This window comes from Chlorocebus sabaeus, chromosome 9 (assembly GCF_047675955.1).
Source record: "Chlorocebus sabaeus isolate Y175 chromosome 9, mChlSab1.0.hap1, whole genome shotgun sequence".
Lineage (NCBI taxonomy): Eukaryota > Metazoa > Chordata > Mammalia > Primates > Cercopithecidae > Chlorocebus > Chlorocebus sabaeus.
In genome coordinates, this window is record NC_132912.1 from 72,254,630 (window position 1) to 72,277,189 (window position 22,560).

At 42.7% G+C, this 22,560-nt stretch overlaps 1 protein-coding gene across 7 annotated transcripts in view; it reads left to right on the forward strand.

The window, feature by feature from the left end:
- The window catches only part of PBLD (phenazine biosynthesis like protein domain containing), a 46,377-nt gene that overhangs the window by 1,674 nt on the left and 22,143 nt on the right, over nucleotides 1-22,560 (forward strand). For 3 of the 7 annotated variants that reach the window (XM_073019097.1, XM_007963275.2, XM_073019093.1), the window contains one exon: nucleotides 21,178-21,320. In XM_073019097.1, coding sequence (XP_072875198.1) covers nucleotides 21,237-21,320 — 84 coding nt within the window. In that variant the 5' untranslated portion in view covers nucleotides 21,178-21,236. Of the gene's footprint in view, nucleotides 1-21; nucleotides 144-21,174; nucleotides 21,321-22,560 lie in introns of those variants that run through there. The other 4 variants (XM_073019095.1, XM_007963274.3, XM_073019094.1 and 1 more) reach the window with 3 other exon arrangements.

Below are 22,560 nucleotides of genomic sequence, written 5' to 3' on the forward strand. Positions count from 1 at the left end.
CTTCCTCTCTTTCTCCTCTAGCCTTCGCGTTTTCATCTCTCCCGCCGTCAGTGCCTCGGGGACTGATTAGCCTGTGGAGGCCGACGTTGGGTTGTTTTCTGTAGTTTTGCGTTGTTGAAAATTGCGGTTTCAAGTGACACCTAGTAAGTACATTTTGGTTTTGCAGTCATGCCACTAAGGTTCTTAATGACACATTATGGCCTTTTTTTTAAGTTCCAAAAAAGGCCGGCCGCGGTGGCTCACGCCTTTGAGAGGCCGAAGCGGGAGGATCGCTTGAGCCTAAGGGTTGGCGACCAGCCTGGGCAACATAGTGAGGCGCTGTCTCTACAAAAAATACAAAGATTAGCTGGGCGTGATGGCAGCGCACGGGAGTAGATGGGACTCCCGAGTAGTCCCAGCTACTCGGGAGGCTGGGCAAGAGGATGGTTTGTGCCCTGGAGGTTGAGGCTGCAGTGAGTCGTGATTGCACCAGTGCGCTCCAGCCCGGGCGACCTTGTCTCACAAACAACAACAACAAAAAAAACCGAATTTCTGCGCGAAGAGTTAAGGGGAAGCCTGGTAAAGAGATCAGTGCAAGTTCATCCTGGCTAACACGGTGAAATCCTGTCTCTACTTAAAAAAAAAAAAATTAGCCGAGTGTGGTGGCTTGTCCCTGTAGTCTTAGCTACTCAGGAGGCTGAGGCAGGAGAATGGAGTGGACCCAGGAGGTGGAGCTTGTAGTGAGCCGAGATCACGCCACTGCACTCCAGCCTTGGTGACAGAGCGAGACTCCGTCCCACACCCTCCCACAAAAAAAAAAAAAATCAGTGCAAGTTCCAGTGCAAAGCTTCAGGAAGATGGCGTAATGTTAGAAATGTGGGTGAAGCTAGATTGTAGATAGTCTTCAATGTCTGGCCAAAAGACTTTGAACTTTGTGGTACAGACATTGGGAAGTCTGTTGGAGGTAGGTTGAGAGGTGTTAGCAACGTAGGAGGATGTATAATTTTTTCTCCCATGAGATCTGCAGTGTGTAGGATGTAAGACATTTTAAGGCTTTAATTCATCCTCAAACCTGCCTAAGATGAGTGTGGGGCGGTAAGAACATGGTGCTCACATACCCACAATGGCCCACTCCCTAAAAGTACTGAGTGGAAGGCAGAAAGGAGAGTGTTACCATCATTAAAAGAGATGGAAAACCAAACAATGATGCTGTAATAACAATGGCTCATATTTATTTTTCAGAGTTGTAAATAGTCAGCAAATTGAATACAGTGTGTAGCATAACCTACACACTGTACTCTTACAACCCTGAAAAATAAGTATCTTCATTTTATAGATGAAGTGCCTAAGTCCTAGAGAAGTGAAAATAGTTGCCCAAGGTCACACAGTTGAGTGATAGAGCTAGAATTGGAGCCCATATGGTTTTACCCAAGGGCCAGGGTCTTAAAACACTATGAATCTTCGCGAGGTTACAAGTATCTATAACTTAAGGAAACAGACATCATTTTTGGAAAATTGAGGTTATGTCACCTAATTAACACTGGAGTTACCATTTCAGGAGACCTGTGGTTACTAGCTTATTGGCTGGAGACTTTTTGAACAGGCCTGAAACTTTATAGTCCCATTATCACTGACACTGTGAGTCCCAACCCCTCTCCGTCCTTTTAAAAAAATAATTGCTGTATTAATAAGACTCTTAAGCTCCCACAATTCTGATGGAGTTCTTCCCTTGGTCCTCCTGGGTTCAAGTTACATGGCTATTTTTATCCTTTCGGTCTTTCAAACTGATTTGGTAGATGGAATTCTGTAATCTCCTTCACTCCTTGCTTGCATTCAATTTGTTTTACTGCCTGATTGAATTTGGCATTCCTTCCGCATATTTTGTGTGGTTATGGGTCACAATCTGAAAATCATTCTAATGACATGAATGATTTTTCACTACCAAACTGCTGCTTGCTTGCTTGCCATAATTTCTTTGCATTAGGCACTCTTTGCCAATGTGCATGCTCAGGAAGGACTTGAAATTGGTTTACACATTCCTTTTGCCTTTTTATTGTTACAGTAGGAAGTTTTGAGTTAAAAAATACACTATATAGGCTGGGTGTGGTGGCTCATGCCTGTAATCCCAGCACTTTGGGAGGCCAAGGCAGGTGGATCATGTGAGGTCAGGAGTTTGAGACCAACCTGACCAACATAGTGAAACTCTGTCTCTACTAAAACTACGAAAATTAGCTGGGCGTGGTGGCACATGCCTGTAATCTCAGCTACTTGGGAGACTGAGGCGCAAGAATTGCTTGAACCTGGTGGGGCAGAGGTTGCAGTGAGCCGAGATCGTGCCACTGCACTCCAGCCTGGGTGACAGAACGAGTCTCCGTCTCAAAACAAAAAACGCTACATAGTCATAAATGTACATTTTATTTGGCTTCCTATTTTACTACTTCTCTTAAAACAACAACAACAACAACAACAACAACATCTTGTCAACTATTCCCATTTGCAAGTTGTATCCTGTAAATAAGGCTTGGTGAGACTGGCTCACCACTGCTCCAGTGATCCCTACAGAATTGTTTCCAGACCTATCTCTGTGGAATTGTTTCCATAGAGATGGTTTGAACCAAGGACTCCCAGCTGCTTTTGGGACTTTCTTTGTCTTCTTTTCCATCATTCCAGTGCTTTCCTGTTAGCACAGAGATCAGAGGGACCCTGGAGAGGATCTTGTTAGAGACCATAATGAGAGAAAAGATGAAAAAGGAAAAGGAAATAGAAGTACCCCTGCGACCCAGAGGAAAACAAGACAACGAACACGTGATCATGTGTTACACCATCAGGTTGAAGAGCAGAGGAAAATTCCATGCAGAGCCTGAGAGAAAAAAAGAAAGAGAAATGGAAAGAGATTACACCCTTGGAGGGGAGGGAAGGCACATAAACTAAAATTTGGTTAAGATATTTGTTCACATATCCCCAATGGCATTGTAAAGTACCATAAAAACTGGATTATCATAATCTTTTGCCTATATGAAAAGCAAATAAGCTAAAAAATGTAACAAAATCCACTAAATCTCATCTAATTAAGGTAGTTAATACCTTGTAAACACTAAGTTTGTGTAAGACTGTGAAATGCTTATTCTTTGGTTTACATCCTATATATCTATTGTCTTTAGAAAGCACTGATCTCCTTTACTATGGTTCAACATTGTTTCTAAAGACAAGGCTGAGTTACACAGTTTATATTCTTGATATTATTTTGTTTCTCTGAGTCACCTAAGTGTTCTTTGTGAATCTGGCAACCAAAAGACCTATTCAATCTTAATAATTATACTAAGTAAACAAATGAAAACTCAAAAGGAAGAAAGCACCTAAACACTTTCTTTCTCTAATTTTTGAAAATAAACATTCTTTTTGTTCCAGTGAATTGCTGTGAAGGCTAGGGAAAGAGGCTTAAAAAGATAGCTACTTAAATAATTTAAATCAAATTATTGTACTGCTTTTCGTATGTCATAAGCACATTAGTAGCTTCAAAAATACAGCATTGATAATACGGTAATAGACCATTTCCCCCAACGTGATTTTTTTTTTTTTTTTTTTTTTTTTTTGAGGTGGAATCTTGCTCTGTCGCCCAGGCTGGAGTGCAGTGGCGAGATCTCGGCTCCCTGCAACCTCCACCTCCTGGGTTCAAGCGATTCTCCTGCCTCAGCCTCCTGAGTAGCTGGGATTACAAGCATGCGTGACCACGCCCAGCTAATTTTTGTATGTTTAGTAGAGACGGGGTTTCACCATGTTGGTCAGGCTGGTCTTGAACTCCTGACCTCGTGATCCACCCGCCTCAGCCTCCCCAAAATGCTGGGATTACAGGTGTGAGCCAGAGCGCCCGGCCCCAACCAGATTTTAAACTTCTTGGTGGTAGATAAAAATATAGCTCTTGTTATTCATATACCTATGTTTTTCAGTCTACAAACAATAACGATGGTCACACTGGGGGCAGGGACACTTTAAGTAATTCATTTTCACTGCAGTCTTGCAAAGTTATTGTTTCATGGACCAAGAAATTAAAAAGCCAGGAGATAAAGTAATGCTTCAAAGTTTACCAAAAAAGTAAATGGCAAAACTTGGACTTGACTTCGTAACCAGGGAGTCCCAGTTCTGACACTAGCTACCAGTGAATTGATTCTGAACCAGTTAACTTTTCTGAACCCCAGTCTTTTTTTTTTTTTTTTTTTTTGAGGTGGAGTCTTGCTCTGTTGCCAGTGGCGCGATCTCGGCTCACTGCAACTCTCGACTCCCTGGTTCAAGCGATTCTCTTGCCTCAGCCTCCCGAGTAGCTGGGATTACAGGCATGTGCCACCACACCCAGCTAATTTTTATAGTTTTGGTAGAGACGGGGTTTCACCATGTGGCCAGGATGGTCTCGATCTCCTGACCTCGTGATCTGCCCACCTCGGCTTCCCAAAGTGCTGGGATTACAGGCATGAGCCACCATGTCTGGCTACCTCAGTTTCTTAATCTCTAAAATGGGTTGTTAGGTTATTATATAGGGGGTGGAGGTTAGTAATTGAAATAATGTTAATTCTAGTTCCATGCTGTTTTATTTATTTGTGTTTGTCAGAGCATTGTTAATGAATCTGGTTCATTCCTGCTAAACTCATTTAGTAACAGTGAATTTAATAGAATTTTTAAAGTAAGTACAGTATCCTAAGAACTATATTGGGAGCTAGGAAATTATTTCAGTGAAATCTGTAACTCATATGAACTATTCTGTGGGCAGAATAAATAATATTTCACATGTAATGTACTGCTGATTTTCCAATATAGACAGATGCAGCTGTTATTAATAAATGGAAATTGATTTGAGAGCATTACTGAATTCCTAGTAGGTCAGCATATGTTTCCATCCATCCACAAAAACTACAAGTACAGCTTGGCACAGCGGCTCATGCCTGTAATCCCAGCACTCTAGGAGGCCGAAACTGGCGGATCACTTGAGGTCAGGAGTTCAAGATCAGCCTGGGCAACATGGTGAGACCACGTCTCTACTAAAAATACAGAAATAATTAATCGGGCATGATGCTGCATGCCTGTAGTCCCAGCTACTTGGGAGGCAGAAGTTGTAGTGAGCTGAGATCGCACCACTGCACTCCAACCTCTGCAACAACAAGACTCTGTCTCAAAAAACAAAAACAAAACAAAACAAAAAACCAAGTACATTCTATAATGTTGGATGAGCTAAAAAAAAAAAAAAAAGAAAAAAAGAAAAAATGCAAGTACATAAAGCGAACCTGTCCCTGACTTTCAAGAGCATACAGATACATTCCATTACATTAAACTATAGCAAGTGATAAAATAGGGTAAGCACAGAGTATTTGGGGAGCGTAGAATCTGGCCATTCACACAGTCTAGGGTTTCAGAGAAAGCTTTCTGAAGGAGACAACTCCTGAGCTAAGTGTTGGAGGATAAGTAATATTTAGCTGGGCAATGAAAAATAGGAAAAGCATTTACAGTTGAGGATGCAGTAAGATCTAAGGCGTGGATGTACAAAATAACTTGGCAGAAGTGGAAACTCTAAGCAGGTGAAACATTGTAAAATAAGGAAGTAGATATGAACCAGATCTTGGAGAAATTTGTGTGCTACCCTATGGAGCTTGAATTTTAAGATTGATGATCAATGTAGTGTTTTTTGGGGTTTTTTTGGTATTGTTTTTGAGATGGAGTCTCACTGTGTTTCCCAAGCTTGAGTGCAGTGGCATGATCTCAGCTCATTGCAACCTTTGCCTCCCAGGTTCAAGTAATTCTCCTGCCTTAGCCTCCTGAGTAGCAGGGATTACAGGCATACACCACCACGCCTGGCTAATTTTTGTATCTTTAGGTAGACACGGGGTTTCACCATGTTGGCCAGGCTGGTCTCAAACTCCTCACCTCAAGTGATCCACCTGCCTTGGCCACACAAAGTGCTGGGATTATAGGCATGAGCCACCACGCCTGGCCAATGTAGTGGGTTTTTGTTTTGTTTTGTTTTGTTTTTTCCCCCGAGACGGAGTCTTGCTTTGTCATCCAGGCTGGAGTGCAGCGGCACAATCTTGGCTCACTGCAGCTTCCGCCTCCCAGGTTCAAGCAATTCTCCTGCCTCAGCCTCCTGAGTAGCTGGGATTATAGGTTCCTGCCACCACACCCAGCTAATTTTTGTATTTTCAGTAGAAACAGGGTTTCACGATGTTGGCTAAGCTGGTCTTGAACTCCTGACCTCGTGATCTGCCTGTCTGGGCCTCCCAAAGTGCTGGGATTACAGGCGTGAGCAACTGCGCCTAACCCAATGTAGTGTTTTAATTAGATAGTTCTGATTAAAGTGTGGAGAGTTGGCTGGGCGTGATGGCTCACGCCTGTAATCCCAGCACTTTGGGAGGCCAAGGCAGGTGGATCATTTGAGGTCAGGAGTTCAAGACCAGCCTGGCCAACATGGTGAGACCCTGTCTGTACTAAAAATACAAAAATTAGCCGGGCAGTAGTGGCACATGCCTGTAATCCCAGCTGCTTGGGAGGCTAAGGCAGGAGAATTGCTTGAGCCTGTGAGGCGGAGGCTGCGGTGAGCCGAGATTGTGCCACTGCACTCCAGTCTGAGCAGGTGAGACCCTTGTCTCTAAATAAATAAATAAATAAAGTGTGGAGGGCAGATATTGGGAGGGTAAGAAGAGAGAAGGCTAGGAGAAGGACCAGTAGAGATGATAAGCGGAGGCTGCAGTGAGCCAAGATTGTGCCACTGCACTCCAGTCTGGGCAAGTGAGACCCTGTCTCTAAATAAATAAATAAATAAATAAATAAAGTGTGGAGGGTAGATACTGGGAGGATAAGAAGAGAGGAGACTAGGAGAAGGACCAGTAGATGATAAGCACTTAAACTAGAGCAATGGTATTAGGGATAGATACAGGAGGCTCTCTTTAAGAAATATTTGGCTGGGCACAGTGGCTCACACCTGTAATCCCAGCACTTTGGGAGGCCAAGGCGGGTGGATCACGAGGTCAAGAGATCAAGATCATCCTGGCCAACATGGTGAAACCCCATTTCTACAAAAAATACAAAAATTAGCTGGGCATGGTGGCACGCACCTGTTACACAGGCACCTGTTATCCTAGGTACTTGGGAGGCTGAGGCAGGAGAATTGCTTGAACCCGGGAGGCAGAGGTTGCAGTGAGCCGAGATTGCACCACTGCACTCTAGCCTGGCAACAGAGCAAGGCATGGTGGCACACACCTGTAGTTCCAGCTCCATCTCAAAAAAAAGAAAAGAAAAAAAGAAAAATTTAGGAGCTATTTATCAGCAGGGTTTAGTGCTTGAGTAGAGAGCCTGTGCATGGGTGAGTAAAAAGAGGTCAAGGATGAATTATTTTTGGCTTAGGGTTGGATGCTGAGAATTGTAACTGACATAGGAAATATAGGAATATTGGGTGTGTTGATTTTGAGATGCCATGTACTGTCCGAGTGAATGTGTCTAGTAGGAAATTAATCTGGGATAGGAATGTAGATTTGGCATTCATTGACATATATTTTGCTTTTATACTTCAAAATAAGTTTTTTGGGATGGCCTCAGGCTAAGTAAATTTGCTGTGGAATCTGTTGTAAAAACCAGAATGAGAATTTATTATTTACAATGAAAAATATAACTGTCAAACAAACGGAATGCAAATTGTCCCACTGTTTTTCTGGGGGATACTTCTGCATATTCTGTGTGAAAGGAAGTATATTCTATTAGTTATTATTGCTGTGTAACAAATTGCTCCAAAACTTAACAGCTTAAAACAACAAACTTTTATTATTTCACAATTTCTGTGGATCAGAAATCTTGAGGCAGCTTAGCTGAATGCTTCTAGCCCAGGATCTCTTTTTCTTCTTTTTTGAGATGGAGTCTCCCTCTGTCCCTCAGGCTGGGGTGCAGTGGTATCATCTCAGCTCACTGCAGTCTCTGCCTCATGGGTTCAAGCTGTTCTCCTGCCTCAGCCTCCTGAGTAGCTGGGATTACAGGCATGCTCCACGAAGCCTGGCTAATTTTTGTATTTTTAGTAGAGATGGGTTTTCCGCATGTTGGCCCAGCTGGTCTTGAACCCCTGACCTCATGTGATCCACCCACTTTGGTCTCCCAAAGTGCTAGGATTACATGCGTGAGCCACCCCATGCCCAGCCTAGGGTCTCTTATAAAGGTGTAAATAAAGTGTCAGCTGGACCTACAGTTATCTCAAGGGTCAACTAGGGTAGGATCTGCTTAAAAACTCATTCCCATGGCTATTGGCAGGCCTCAGATCATTAAAAATAAAATAAAATTTTAGATTTTGGAATAGTAGATTTACAGAAAAATTGCAAAGATATTACATAGAGTTCCTATATGTGGCTCACTCAGTTTCCTCTGTTAACATCTTATATTTGGCTGGCACAGTGGCTCACACCTATAATCCCAGCACTTTGGGAGGCCAAGGAGGGAGGATTGCTTGAGACCAGGAGTTTGAGACTAGACTGAGCAACATAGTGAGATCTCATTTCTGCTAACAATTTTTTTTTTTTTTTTTAATTAGCCAGATGTGGTGGTGTGTGCCTCTAGTCCCAGTTAACAGAGAGGCTCACTTGAGCCTGTCCAAGGTTGCAGTGAGCTGTGATTCTACTGCTGCACTCCAGCCTGGGCAACAGAGTGAGGCCCTGTCTCAAAAACAAAAAACAAAACAAAACAAATCTTACATTGATGGTAGTAGCTTTGCTACATTTGTCACAAGTTATGAAATTACACTGGTCCATTACTTTTTTTTTTTTTTTTTTTGAGACAGGGTCTCACTGTGTCACCCAGTCTGGAGTGCAGTGGTACAATCATGGTTCATTGCAGCCTCGACCTCCCAGGCTCAAGCAATCCTCCTGCCTTAGCCTTCCAAGTAGCTGGGACTGCAGGTGTGTGCCACCAAGCCTGTTTTGTTTTTTTTTTTTAATTTTTTGTCGAGACGAGATCTCTGTATGTTGCCCAGCCTAGTCTCGAACTCCTGGACTCCAGTGATCCTTCTACCTCAGCCTCCCGAAGTGCTAGGATTACAGTTGTGAGCCACCATGCCCAGCTCTGATCCATTGCTATTAACTAAACTCCAAATTTTATGTAGAGCTCAGTAGTTTTCCCCTAATGTCCTTTTTCTGTTCCAGGATCCCATCCAGGATACCACATTACATTAATCATCATGTCTCCTTAGCATCTGTTGGTCAGGTATTTTGTGGAATATCCTTCAATTTGGGGTTTTTCTGATGTTTTTCTCAGAATTAGACAGGGGTTATAGGTTCTTGGGAGGAAAACCACAGAGGTAAAGTGCCATCCTCTTCACATGGTAATAACATGACTCTTCACCTTGATCACCTGGCTGAGGTAGTGTTTGCTAGGTTTCTCCACTGTAAAGTTACTCTTTACTGTCTTTCCATACTGTGTTATTTGGAAGTAAGTTACTGAGTGCAGCGCATACTCAGGGTCCAGGGGAAGTTAAGCTCCATCTCCTGGAAAGGAGATTAGGTAGTTTGCTAGATAAGCTATTTGGAATTCTGTAAGGAAGTTTCTCTCTTCTCCTCCATTTATTTATGTAGTTTTTCATTTATGTGAGTATGGGTTATGGATATTAATTTTATCTTTGGGTTATAATCCAATACTATGTTGCTTATTTTGTTATTCAAATTGTTCTTGCTGAGGCCATTGGGAGCTCTTCCAGGTTGACTCCTGTATTCCTTTTTATTTATTTTTTTGAGTACTGGCTTGCTTTCTAGTACTAGAAGAGATTCCAGCCTCACCTGGTCTTTTCCCTGCACTTATGCTACAATCAGTCATGTCTCTAGGAAGCTCCAGGTCTTTTTACTATTGGAGAATGTTGTTTAATTTCCACATTTTTTTGAATTTCCCAAATTTCCTTTCCCATCTGTTATGTAATTTCATTCTATTGTGGTTGAGGGACATGCTTTTTATTATTTCAGCCCTTTACATTTATTGAGACTTCTTTTATGGGCTAACGAATGGCCTACTCTGGAGAATGTTTCATGTGCTCTTGAGGAGAAGTGTTGTCTGCTGTTGTTGTGGAGTGTTCTGTAGGCGTCTGTTGGGTCTAGTTGGTTTATAGTGTTACTCAAGTCTTCTGTTTCCTTGATGATCTTCTGTCTAGCTGTTTCATCCACTGTTGAAAGTAGGCATTGAAATCTCCAGCTACAGTCGGTTCTCTGTACCTGTGGATCCTGTATCTGTGGAGTTAATCAACCATTGATCAAAAATACTAAAAGAAGAAAGAAAAGAAAAAAAAAAAACTAAAAATATTAAAAGGGGTCGGGGCTGGGGTCGGTGTCTCATGTCTGTAATCCCAGCACTTTGGGAGGCCGAGGTGGGCGGATCACCTGAGGTCAGGAGTTCCAGACCAGCCTGGCCAACATGGTGAAACTCCATTTCTGCTAAAAGTACAAAAGTTAGCTGGGCGTAGTGGTGCGTGCCTGTAGTCCCAGCTACTCGGGAGGCTGAGGCAGGAGAATTGCTCAAACACCAGAGGCAGAGGTTGCAGTGAGCTGAGATCGTGCCTTTGCACGCCAACCTGGGCAACAGAGTAAGACTCTGTCTCAAAGAAAAAAAGGGGGTAGATAGAGCACAATGGCTCACGCCTGTAATCCCAGCACTTTGGGAGGCTGAGGCGGGCAGATCACCTGAGGTCAGGAGTTTGAAACCAGCCTGACCAACATGGAGAAACCTCGTCAATACTAAAAGTACAAAATTAGCCAGGCATGATGCCACATGCCTGTAATCCTAGCTACTTGAGAGGCTGAGGCAGGAGAATTGCTTGAACCCTGGAGGTGGAGGTTGCTGTGAGCCGAGATTGTGCCACTGCATTCCAGCCACTGCATTCCAGCCGGGGCAGCAAGAGCGAAACTCTGTCTCAAAATAAATAAATACATAAAAATAAATAAATAGCTGGGCACGGTGGCTCAAGCCTGTAATCCCAGCACTTTGGGAGGCCAAGACGGGCAGATCACGAGGTCAGGAGATCAAGACCATCCTGGCTAACACAGTGAAACCCCGTCTCTACTAAAAAATCCAACAAACTAGCCGGGCGAGGTGGCGGGCACCTGTAGTCCCAGCTACTTGGGAGACTGAGGCAGGAGAATGGGGTAAACCTGGGAGGTGGAGCTTGCAGTGAGCTGAGATCCGGCCACTGCACTCCAGCCTGGGAGACAGAGCGAGACTCCGTCTCAAAATAAATAAATAAATAAATAATAAAAATAAAAAAGTTTGTCTCTTGTGGAAAGCATTTAGTTAGTTTTTTGTTTCATTTTGTCTTTTTCTTTTTTTTGAGACGGAGTCGTCCTCTGTCACCCAGGCCATAGTGCAGCGTTGTGATCTCAACTCACTGCAAGCTCCGCCTCCCAGGTTCAAGTGATTCTCCTGCCTCAGCCTCCTGAGTAGCTAGGTTTACTGGCACACACCGCCACACCTGGCTAATTTTTTTTTTTTTTTTTGAGACGGAGTCTCGCTGTCTTCCAGGCTGGAGTGCAGTGGTGCCATCTCGGTTCACTGCAAGCTCTGCCTCCCGGGTTTACGCCATTCTTCTCCTGCCTCAGCCTCCCGAGTAACTGGGACTACAGGCGCCCGCCAGAACGCCCAGCTAATTTTTTGTATTTTTAGTAGAAACGGGGTTTCACTGTGTTAGCCAGGATGGTCTCGATCTCCTGACCTCGTGATCCACCCGCCTTGGCCTCCCAAAGTGCTGGGATTACAGGCATGAGCCACCGCGCCTGGCCAATTTTTGTATTTTTAATAGAGACAGGGTTTCACCATGTTGGCCAGACTGGTCTCGAACTCCTGGCCTCAAGCAGTCTACCTGCCTTGGCCTCCCAAAGTGCTGGGATTACAGGCCTGAGTCAACATGCCCAGCAAATTAGATTACTTTTTAAAATGCAGTGTACTGATCTTTGCCCTTTGTTTGGAGAGTTTAAGCACTTAAACGTAACTACGGATAAGGTAGAGTTCCTGACTGCTATTTTGATGTTTGTTTTCTGTATGTCTCATGTCTTTGTTGTTCCTTTTACTTCTGCATTACTGCCTTTTTTATGGTAACTTGATATTTTCATCCTATTTTTTTCCACTCTCCATCAGTTTAGTCCCAACTAGATATTTTCTTTTGTACCATTGTTATTTCTCTTTCCTTCTCCTCCCTCCCTCCCTTCCTTCCTTCCTTCCTTCCTTCCTTCCTTCCTTCCTTCCTTCCTTCCTTCCTTCCTTCCTTCCTTCCTTCCTTCCTTCCTCCATTTCTTTTTTCCTCTTTCTTTCTTCTTCTTTGAGACAAAGTCTCACTCTGTTGCTTAGGCTGGAGTGCAGTGGTATGATCATACCTCACTGCAGCTGTGAACTTCTGGACTCAAGCAGTCCTCTTGCCTCATCCTCCCACAGTGTTGGGATTATAGATGTGAGCCACTGTACCCAACTCACTTCATTTTCTATATATTTTGAGTCATTTTCTAACGGTTGCCTGGAGAATTATATTTAACATTTAAGTTTATAATAATCTAGTTTAGATTGACAGAAACTTAATAGTATTAAAAAACTGCACTTATATAGCTCCATTCCCACCTCACCTGTTTGTGATTTTCTTGCCATTCAAATATATCTTTTTACATTTTATGGGCATCAATACAGATTTATGACTGTTGCTTTATGCAGTTGTCCATTTTTTTTTTTTTTTTTTTGAGACAGGATCTCACTCTGTTACCAAGGCTACGATGCAGTGGCATGGTCATATCTCACTGCAGCCTCCAACTCCTGAGCTCAAGGGAACCTCCAGCCTCAACCTTTCATGCCACCCTCCCTGGCTTTTTTTTTTTTTTTTTTTTTTTTTTTTAAATAAAGGCAGAGTCTTGCTGTGTTTCCTAGACTGGTTTTGAACTTCTGGCCTCAAGCAGTTCTCTCACCTTTCTCCCAAAGGGCTGGGATTATGGGCACTAGCCACCTTGTCTGGTCTACTGGTCCTCTTTATTTACTTTATTTTTTTATTGTGGTAAAAACTACATAACATTATATTTACCCTCTTAACCATTTTGAAGTTAAACTCAATAGTAATAAGTATATTCATATCATTGTGCAACAAATCTCTAAACTTTTTGTTTTTTTGTTTTTTATGGGACAGGGTCTTACTCTGTCACTGCCCAGGCTGGAGTGCAGTGGTGTGATCTCAGCTCACTGCAACCCCCGCCTCCTGGGCTCAACCGATTCTCATGCCTCAACCTCCCGAGTAGCTGGAATAGCAGGCACACACCACCATGCTCAGCTGATTTTTGTGTTTTTAGTAGAGACGGGGTTTCACCATGTTGGCCAGGCTAGTCTTGAACTCTTGACCTCAAGTCATGCACCCTTCTAGGCCTCCCAAAGTGCTAGGATTACAGGTGCAAGCCACCATGCCTGGCCATCAGAGCTTTTCAAAACCCCTTCTGGACATCTCATTCCCTTGCTATTCCTTATCAACTTTTGATTAGCCTATCATTTGCGTTAGCTATTATCCACTGACTTAGGCAGTCATGGTGCTATTAAACAGTTGCTGTTTGTTTTTGACAAACAACCCTGGAGGAGAGGCAGTTTGTGTTGGGTGAGCTTTGACTCAGGTCAATAAAGATAAGCCACAACTGGGCGCGGTAGCTCATGCCTGTGATCCCAGCACTTTGGGAGGCTGAGGCAGGTGGATCACCTGAGGTCAGGAGTTCGAGACCAGCCTGACCAACATGGCAAAACCCCGTCTCAACTAAAAATACAAAAACTAGCTGGGCATGGTGGCAGGTGCCAGTAATCCCAACTACTTGGGAAGTTGAGGCAGGAAAATCGCTTGAACTCGGGAGGTGGAGGTTGCAGTGAACCAAGACCATACCATTGCATTCCATCCTGGGCAACAGAGTGAGACTCTTGTCTCAAATAATTAATTAATTAATTAATTAATTAAAATTAAAAATAATAAAAATCAACCTGGTGTGGTGTCGCGCTCCTGTAATTCCAGCTACTTAGGAGGCTGAGGCAAGAGAATCGCTTGAACCTGGCAGGCGGAGGTTGCAGTGAGTCGAGATTGCGCCACTGCACTCCAGCCTGGGTGACAGAGTGAGATTCTGTCTCAAAAAAAAAAAAAGGCAAACCTTGTTAGTGAGGGTCTTCCAGGAAACTACCAGATGAGTCAAATGACAATTCTCTATGAATGCAGCTTTGGAGAGACTTCAACCACATCCTGTCCCTTCTAGTAGCTATCAGGTGATTGCAGGATGGTGGTTCTCAAGGCTATCATGTAGTTGGGGAGAGAGGATCAACTAGGGGAAGAGTGACAGATAATATCTTTTCCTAAAGAATATGTGGACCCAGTTTTCTCCATTAATTTCAAGATAGAGCAAAACTCCACCAGTGCTTTATAAAAAAATTCGTAAGTCTTTAACTGTGAAACTGCAAATTCTAAGTTTAGGCTGGGTATGGTGGCTCATGCCTGTAATCCCAGCACTTTGGGAGGCTGAGGTGGGTGGATCACCTGAGGTAAGGAGTTTGAGACCAGCCTGGCCAACATAGTGAAACCGGATCTCTACTAAAAATACAAAGATTAGCTGGGCGCAGTAGTGCATGCCTGTAGTCCCAGCTACTTGGGAGGCTGAGGCAGGAGAATCGCTTGAACCTGGGAGGCAGAGGTTGCAGTGAGCCAAGATTGTGTCCCTACACTCCAGCCTGGGTGACAGGGTGAGACTTTGTCTCCACAAATAAATAAATAAATAAGTAAAAATACAAATACAAATTAAGTTCAAAATATAAACCTCCAGTTCAATTGGATTGTCAAGTACAGCTTCCTTAATAGAGCAGCAGAAAGAACCTAAACAATTTGTGGCATATGGAAAAGGGCTTTTTTGTTGTTGTTGTCTTTTTTTGGCATGTGGTAAAGGTTTTACCACTGCAAACAAATAACTGCACCATGTTTTCTTATTTAGAAAGCATCTTAATATCAATTTATAATCTATTTTCTGAAGTCCCTTCCAGACCCTTGAGCTTTTGAGGAGCAAGAATGTGGATCTTAACACCAAAGTGTTTTCATAAAATTTGTTTGGTAAATGGTAAATCATGATGATAATATGAGAATCCTAAATTTTAGCAGAAAAGTGAAAAAATTCCCAAACATCAGGTGTTTGAACATAAATCCGGTTGAGGAATTCAGAACTAACCTATGAACATTTTAACAAAGGTGGTGTTCGGAGCTTCTGTGACATCCAGGAAATATGCATAAAAGTAAACACAAAGTAGTTGAACACTACATATATAGTATTTGAATAGATCTATAGTAGTAGCTAGGTGAAACTAATTTAGAAGTTAATTTTCGGCCGGGCGCGGTGGCTCAAGCCTGTAATCCCAGCACTTTGGGAGGCCGAGACGGGCGGATCACGAGGTCAGGAGATCGAGACCATCCTGGCTAACACGGTGAAACCCCGTCTCTACTAAAAATACAAAAAACTAGCCGGGCGAGGTGGCGGGCGCCTGTAGTCCCAGCTACTCCGGAGGCTGAGGCAGGAGAATGGCGTAAACCCGGGAGGCGGAGCTTGCAGTGAGCTGAGATCCGGCCACTGCACTCCAGCCCGGGCGACAGAGCCAGACTCCGTCTCAAAAAAAAAATAAAATAAAAAAATAAATAGAAGTTAATTTTCTTCAGGCAACAAAACAAAAAGTAGACAAATGGGATTACATTAAACTAAAAAGCTTCTGTACAGAAAAGGAAACAACAGAATGAAGAGACAAAGTATGGAATGGGAGAAAATATTTGCAAATTATACATCTGATAAGGGATTAATATTCAAAAAATATAAGAAACTCAGCCAGGCACGTTGGCTCATGCCTGTAATCCTAGCACTTTGGCAGGCCAAAGCAGGCAGATCGCTTGAGCCCAGGAGTTTGAGACCAGCCTGGGCAACATGGCGAGACCCCCTCTCTACAATAAATATAAAAATCAGTCAGGCGTGATGGTGCATGCCTGTAGTCCAGCTACTCAGGAGGCTGAGGTGGGAGAATCACCTGAGCCTGGGGAGGTCGAGGCTGCAGTGAACTATGATTGATTGCACCACTGCACTCCAGCCTGGGTGACAGAGTGAGACCCTGTCTAAAAAAAACGGCTGGGCCTGGTGGCTCACGCCTGTAATCCAGCACTTTGGGGGGCTGAGGTGGGCAGATCATGAGGTCAGGAGATCAAGACCATCCTGGCTAACATGGTGAAACCCCGTCTCTACTAAAAATACAAAAAAAAATAGCCAGGCGTGGTGGCGGGCCCCTGTAGTCCCAGCTACTCGGGAGGCTGAGGCAGGAGACTGGCATGAGCCCGGGAGGTGGAGCTTGCAGTGAGCCGAGATTGGGCCACCGCACTCCAGCCTGGGGGACCGAGCGAGATTCCATCTCAAAAAAAAAAAAAAAAGAAAAAAAGAAAAAAGAGAGAGAAAATAAAGAAACTCAATAACAGAAAGAAACTCAGTAACTACTGTTTAGAAGAGACGGGGTTTCACCATGTTGGCCAGGCTAATCTGGAACTCCTGACCTCAGGTGATCCATCTGCCTCGGTCTCCCAAAGTGCTGGTATTATAGGCGTGAGCCACCGCGCCTGGCCAATTTTAGTTCAGTGCTTCAAACTGAAAACACACTGAAAGCCCAGTGTGCTTTCAGCGGTATACGTTAATGGTGTGTACCCATATAACCATTTCGCTTTTTATTTTCAGTATTCAATAAATTACATGAGATATTCAGCACTTTATTATAAAATAGGCTGTGTGTTAGATGATTGCCCAACTGAAAACCAATTTAAGTGTTCTGAGCATGTTTAAGGTGGGCTAGGCTAAGCTATATTGTTTGGTAGGTTGGGTATATTAAATGCAGTTTCAATTTATGATATTTTTAACTTACAATGGGTTTATTGAGATGTAACCCCATCAAAAGTAGAGGAGTGTCTATATTTATGCAATAGAATATTATTCAGCCATAAAAAGAAGGAAATCCCATCATTTGCATCAACATGGGTGAACCTGGAAGGCATTATGCTAAGTGAAGTAAGCTAAATGCAGAAAGACAAATACTGCATAATCTCACTCATTGAGGAATCTAAGAAAGTTGACATCATACAAGTAGAGAGTAGAATGGTGGTTGTCAGAGGCAGGGGTGGTTGGAGGAGGGGAGTGGTTGGGGAAATCTGGCCAAAGGATACATAATTACAGCAGATAGGAGGAATAAGTTCAAGAGATCTATTGTATAGCACCATGACTATAGTTAATAAGACAATATACTGTATTCTTGAAAATTGCAGAGTGGATGTTAAGTGTTTTAATCACAAAAATAATAATTATGTGAGGTGATACATTTCTTAATTAGCTAGATTTAACCATTTCACAATGTGTGTGTGTATATATATATACTTAAAAACATTATATTGTACATGATAAATATTATTTTATCTGTCAATTAAAAGAAACCATAAAGTAAAAAGAAAATTTTTCTTTCAAATTTTGATTTAAAACTTACTTACACTTTGTAATGCTTTTTGATACTTACTTTCTTTTCATCAACTGAAAAAAAATGGATGGTGTTTGGATACACTTTGAATGCCAGTACTCTATTATTAAATGTATTTTCTTTCTTTTTTTCTCTTTCTTTTTTTTTGAGACAGAGTCTCTCTCTGTCACCTAGGCTGGAGTGCAGTGGTACAATCTCAGCTCACTGCAACCTCAGCCTCCCGGGTTCAAGCGATTCTCCTGCCTCAGCCTCGTGAGTAAGTGGGATTACAGGCGCCTGCTATCATGCCTGGCTAATTTTTGTATTTTTAATAGAGACGGGGTTTCACCATGTTGGCCAGGCTGGTCTCGAACTCCTGACCTCAAGTGATCCACCCACCTCAGTCTCCCAAAGTGTTGGGATGACAGGTGTGAGCCACCTTGCCCGGCCTACATATTTATATTTTCTTTTTCTTTCCTTTTTTTTGAGACGGAGTCTCGTTCTGTCACCAGGCTGGAGTGCAGTGGCGTGATCTCGGCTCACCGCAACCTCCAACTCCCTGTTCAAGTGATTCTCCTGCCTCAGCCTCCCTAGTAGCTGGGATTACAGGCATGCACCACCACGCCCAGCTAATTTTTGTATATTTAGTAGAGACGGCATTTCACCATGTTGGCCAGGATGGTCTTGATATCCTGACCTCATGATCTGCCTGCCTCGGCCTCCCAAAGTGCTGGGATTACAGGCATAAGCCACCACGCCTGGCCGATATTTATTTTTGTCAAAGAACTCAACTGATATTTATTAATGAGTAGCCTAGTTTTGAGGGGGAAGTCATAAGCAATAGCAATAGTGAAGTGGGTTCTTTTTTTTTTTTTTGAGACAGAATCTCACTCTATTGTCCAGGCTGGAGTACAGTGGCATGATCTCAGCTCACTGCAACTTCCGCCTCCCAAGTTCAAGCAATTCTCCTGCCTTGGCTTCCCAAGTAGCTGGGATTATAGGCATGAGCCACCACACCTGGCTAATTTTTTAATATTTTTGGTAGAGATGGGTTTCACCACATTGGCCAGGCTGGTCTCGAACTCCTGACCTCAAGTGATCTGCCTACCTCGGCCTCCCAAAGTGCTGGGATTACAGGCTTGAGCCACTGCGCCAGGCCGTGAAGTGGGCTCTTTTGTGCTAACAGCTACAGAATAACAGGAATTTGCAGTGACAGGAAAACTGTAAACAAACTAAGACTATTACAGAGGGACAAATATGTCTCACTCTCCCCAGGAACATCCATAGGTAGGTTTAATGACTAAGCTATTCGGACAAGGGATTTTCCTACATTTACATGGCACATGGAACCAAGATTAAAATTCAAGAGAATGGTCTCAAAACACACACACACACACACATGCCCCATGCAGGCCAGGTGCAGTGGGGCACGCCTGTAATCCCAGCACTTTGGGAGGCCTAGGTGGGAGGATCACTTAAGTCAGGAGTTCTAGACCAGCCTGGCCAACATGGCAAAACCCCGTCTCTACAAAAAATACCAAAAGATTAGCCAGGCATGGTGGCACATGCCTGTAATCCCAGCTACTTGGAAGGCTGAAGCAGGAGAATCGCTTGAACCCAGGAGGCAGAGGTTGCAGTGAATGGAGATTGTGCCACTGCAATCCAGCCTGGGTGACAGAGTAAGACTCTGTCTCAAAAAAAAAAAAAAAAAAAAAAAAAAAAAAGAATACTCTAAGAAATGCAAATGAAAACAAGATATTTTATTTTATTTATTTTATTTTTTTTGAGACGGAGTCTCGCTCTGTCGCCCAGGCTGGAGTGCAGTGGCCAGATCTCAGCTCACTGCAAGCTCCGCCTCTCGGGTTTACGCCATTCTCCTGCCTCAGCCTCCCGGGTAGCTGGGACTACAGGCGCCCACCACCTCGCCCGGCTAGTTTATTTTTTTTTTGTATTTTTCAGTAGAGACGGGGTTTCACCGTGTTAGCCAGGATGGTCTCGATCTCCTGACCTCGTGATCCGCCCGTCTCGGCCTCCCAAAGTGCTGGGATTACAGGCTTGAGCCACCGCACCCGGCCAACAAGATATTTTAAAATCTATCAGATTGGCCAGGTGCCATGGCTCACGCCTGTGATCCTAGCACTTTGGGAGGCCAAGGCGGGCGGATCAGGAGGTCAGGTGATCGAGACCATCCTGACGAACACGGTGAAACCCCATCTCTACTGAAAATACAAAAAAATTTAGCTGGGCGTGGTGGCGGGCGCCTGTACTCCCAGCTTCTAGGGAGGCTGAGGCAGGAGAATGGCGTTAACCCGGGAGGAGGCAGAGCTTGCAGTGAGCGGAGATCACGCCATTGCACTCTAGCCTGGGCGACAGAGCGAGACTCCATCTCAAAAAAAAAAAAAACAAAAAAACAAAGAACTATCAGATTAGCAATTAGTCAGACACTCTCATATGCTGTCTAAATTGGGTACTTTTTCTGCAGATAAACTTAACTGTTTAAGTTAAAACATCTGTACACTTTGACCCAGGGATTTCACTTTTAGGAATATATATAAAATAATCAGGAACATAGAACAAAATTTACATTCAGCAGGTTTGATCACTGCATTATCTTTATAAGTGAAAAATTAGAAACAACTTAAATATTCACCCAAAGGGATATAGTTAAACAACTTAGAGCATATCCATAAACATATTGTAAATCATTAAAATGATGTTTTTGAAGTATTTGGTGTGGTTGGAAAATACTCATGCTATACAGTATTTTCCAATTGTATTGGAATGGCCCTCCAATTATGCTATTTTATATAAGGGACTTGAGCATCTGTGGGACTATGGTATCTTCAGGGAGTCCTGGGATCTATCCCCTGTGAATACAGAGGGGCAATTTACTGTTAAGTGGGTAAAAATTCTGATAAAAGCTGTACATCCAGAACATTCATAATGTTATTGCTAATTTGTGCACTTATGGGTCTTTATTTTCTAAGTGTATTATAATGAGCATATTTTAAAATTAAAAAATGCATTCTTTTAGAAAAGGGTAATAATATTCATTGGGAGACTGTAAGCAACATACATGCCTCTTGGACGTTTCATGGACTTCATTAAAAACAGCCTAAGCTAGTTCTGGCTACTCTAAGAAAGACTATGATTGTGCGGCTAAGTTCTATGTATAATATGAAAAGTCAATACAAAATATGGGAAAAAATCAATTTAGCCAGTATTTTAAAATGAATTTCATTTTAGAGGTTTTAAGAAGTTAGGGTATTGGCTGGGCACAGTGACTCACGCCTGTAATCTCTGCACTTTTGGAGGCCGAGGAGGGCAGATCACCTGAGGTCAGGAGTTTGAGACCAGCCTGGCCTACACTGTGAAACCCTGATGCTACTAAAAACACAGAAATTAGCCAGGTATGGTGGCGGGTGCCTGTAATTCCAGCTACTCGAGAGGCCGAGGCAGGAAAATTGCTTGAACTGGGGAGGCAGAGGTTTCAGTGAGCCGAGATCAGTGCTACGGCACTCCCGCCTGGGCAACAGAGAAAAACTTCGTCTCAAAAAAAAAAAAGAAGTTAGGGGATTATATGACTTTAAATATAGTATGTTTGAATAATTGCTTGACCTTGTGTCTGGGAACTGTTCTTTGCATCTGGACACCAAGTAAAACATTAACTTTTTGATTTTTTTTTTTCCCAAGAAGAAGACATAAAGCAGGCTACCAGCAATTTTGAGAACTTGCAAAAACAACTTGCAAGGAAAATGAAGCTTCCTATTTTCATAGCAGATGCATTCACAGCAAGAGCATTTCGTGGGAATCCTGCTGCTGTTTGCCTCCTAGAAAATGTAAGTGCTTGGTTTTGAATTACAGTACCTGCAATTCTAGATTCCTGTAGAAACAATTACTTATTTTAAAAGACTAGTTTCACCCGTTCGTTTACCAATTTGGTTTGTGTTCTTTGCCATCATATCAGTAATGTTCATGTATGCAAGTTGATTTTGACCAAAGTATTTGATAAAAATGCCTATGCCTCAGGTATGTCCAGTGAAATGAAGATTCAGATAAAGAGGAACTAGAGCCAATTTTAAAAAAGAAGAGCTACAGCTCCCTTTTAGCCATCAGGTTTTCATTTAGTTAGCACCAAGTATTGAGGAGAATGAAATTAGATGAGTTCTATGTGACTAGACATAGCCGATTTCACATTTAGCATAACAGATCCTAGCTGAGTATCTTTAACCTTACCTATAGCTCAGGCAATTAGAAATTCTTTTCAGGATCAAGAAAATGAGACATTTTGCAAGGAATTAAGTAGTTAAGTAGAGAGGTAGAAGGAATTAAGCTATAATATATACATAACTTATTGAAAGACTCATTTTTAAAGTGGCTTTTTGATTAGGGTAAATATTAATGGATAGTTAAATATTAATGGAATAGTTAAATATTAATGGAATAGTTAAATAGATAAATATTAATGGAATAAATAGTTAAATATTGTTAATAGTTAATATTTAAATATTGACCCTCAAGGTCAAGGAATATTGACCTTGTGTTGGTCCCTAAGTAGTAAGAAACAAGGTAAGGTGTCCTTTCACTCAGAGCAGTTAGCACAAAAGTAGATTATCTGAAAATTACTTCAAGAGGACAGTTAGCAATTGATGATCTTAAATAAGTCATATTAAGTTGGGCAAAGTGTGTGTTGGGGCCTTTAAGGACAGTGAATCTCAAGCTGGCTATACATGAAAATTACCCAAGGAACTTTGAAAATGCTGTCTTCTAGACCAATTACAGCAGACTCTGGGAGTGGGGGCAGCAGTGTTGTGTTTTGTTTTGTTTTGTTTTGTTTTGTTTTGTTTTTGAGATGGAGTTCTGCTCTTGTTGCCCAGGCTGGAGTGCAATGGCGTGATCTGAGCTTACTGCAACATCTGCCTCCCAGGTTCAAATGATTCTCTTGCCTTAGCCTCCCGAGTAGCTGAGATTATAGGTGCTCGCCACCATGCACAGCTAATTTTTTGTATTTTTAATAGAGACGGGGTTTCGTTATGTTGGCCAGGCTGATCTCGAACTCCTGACCTCAGATGATCCACC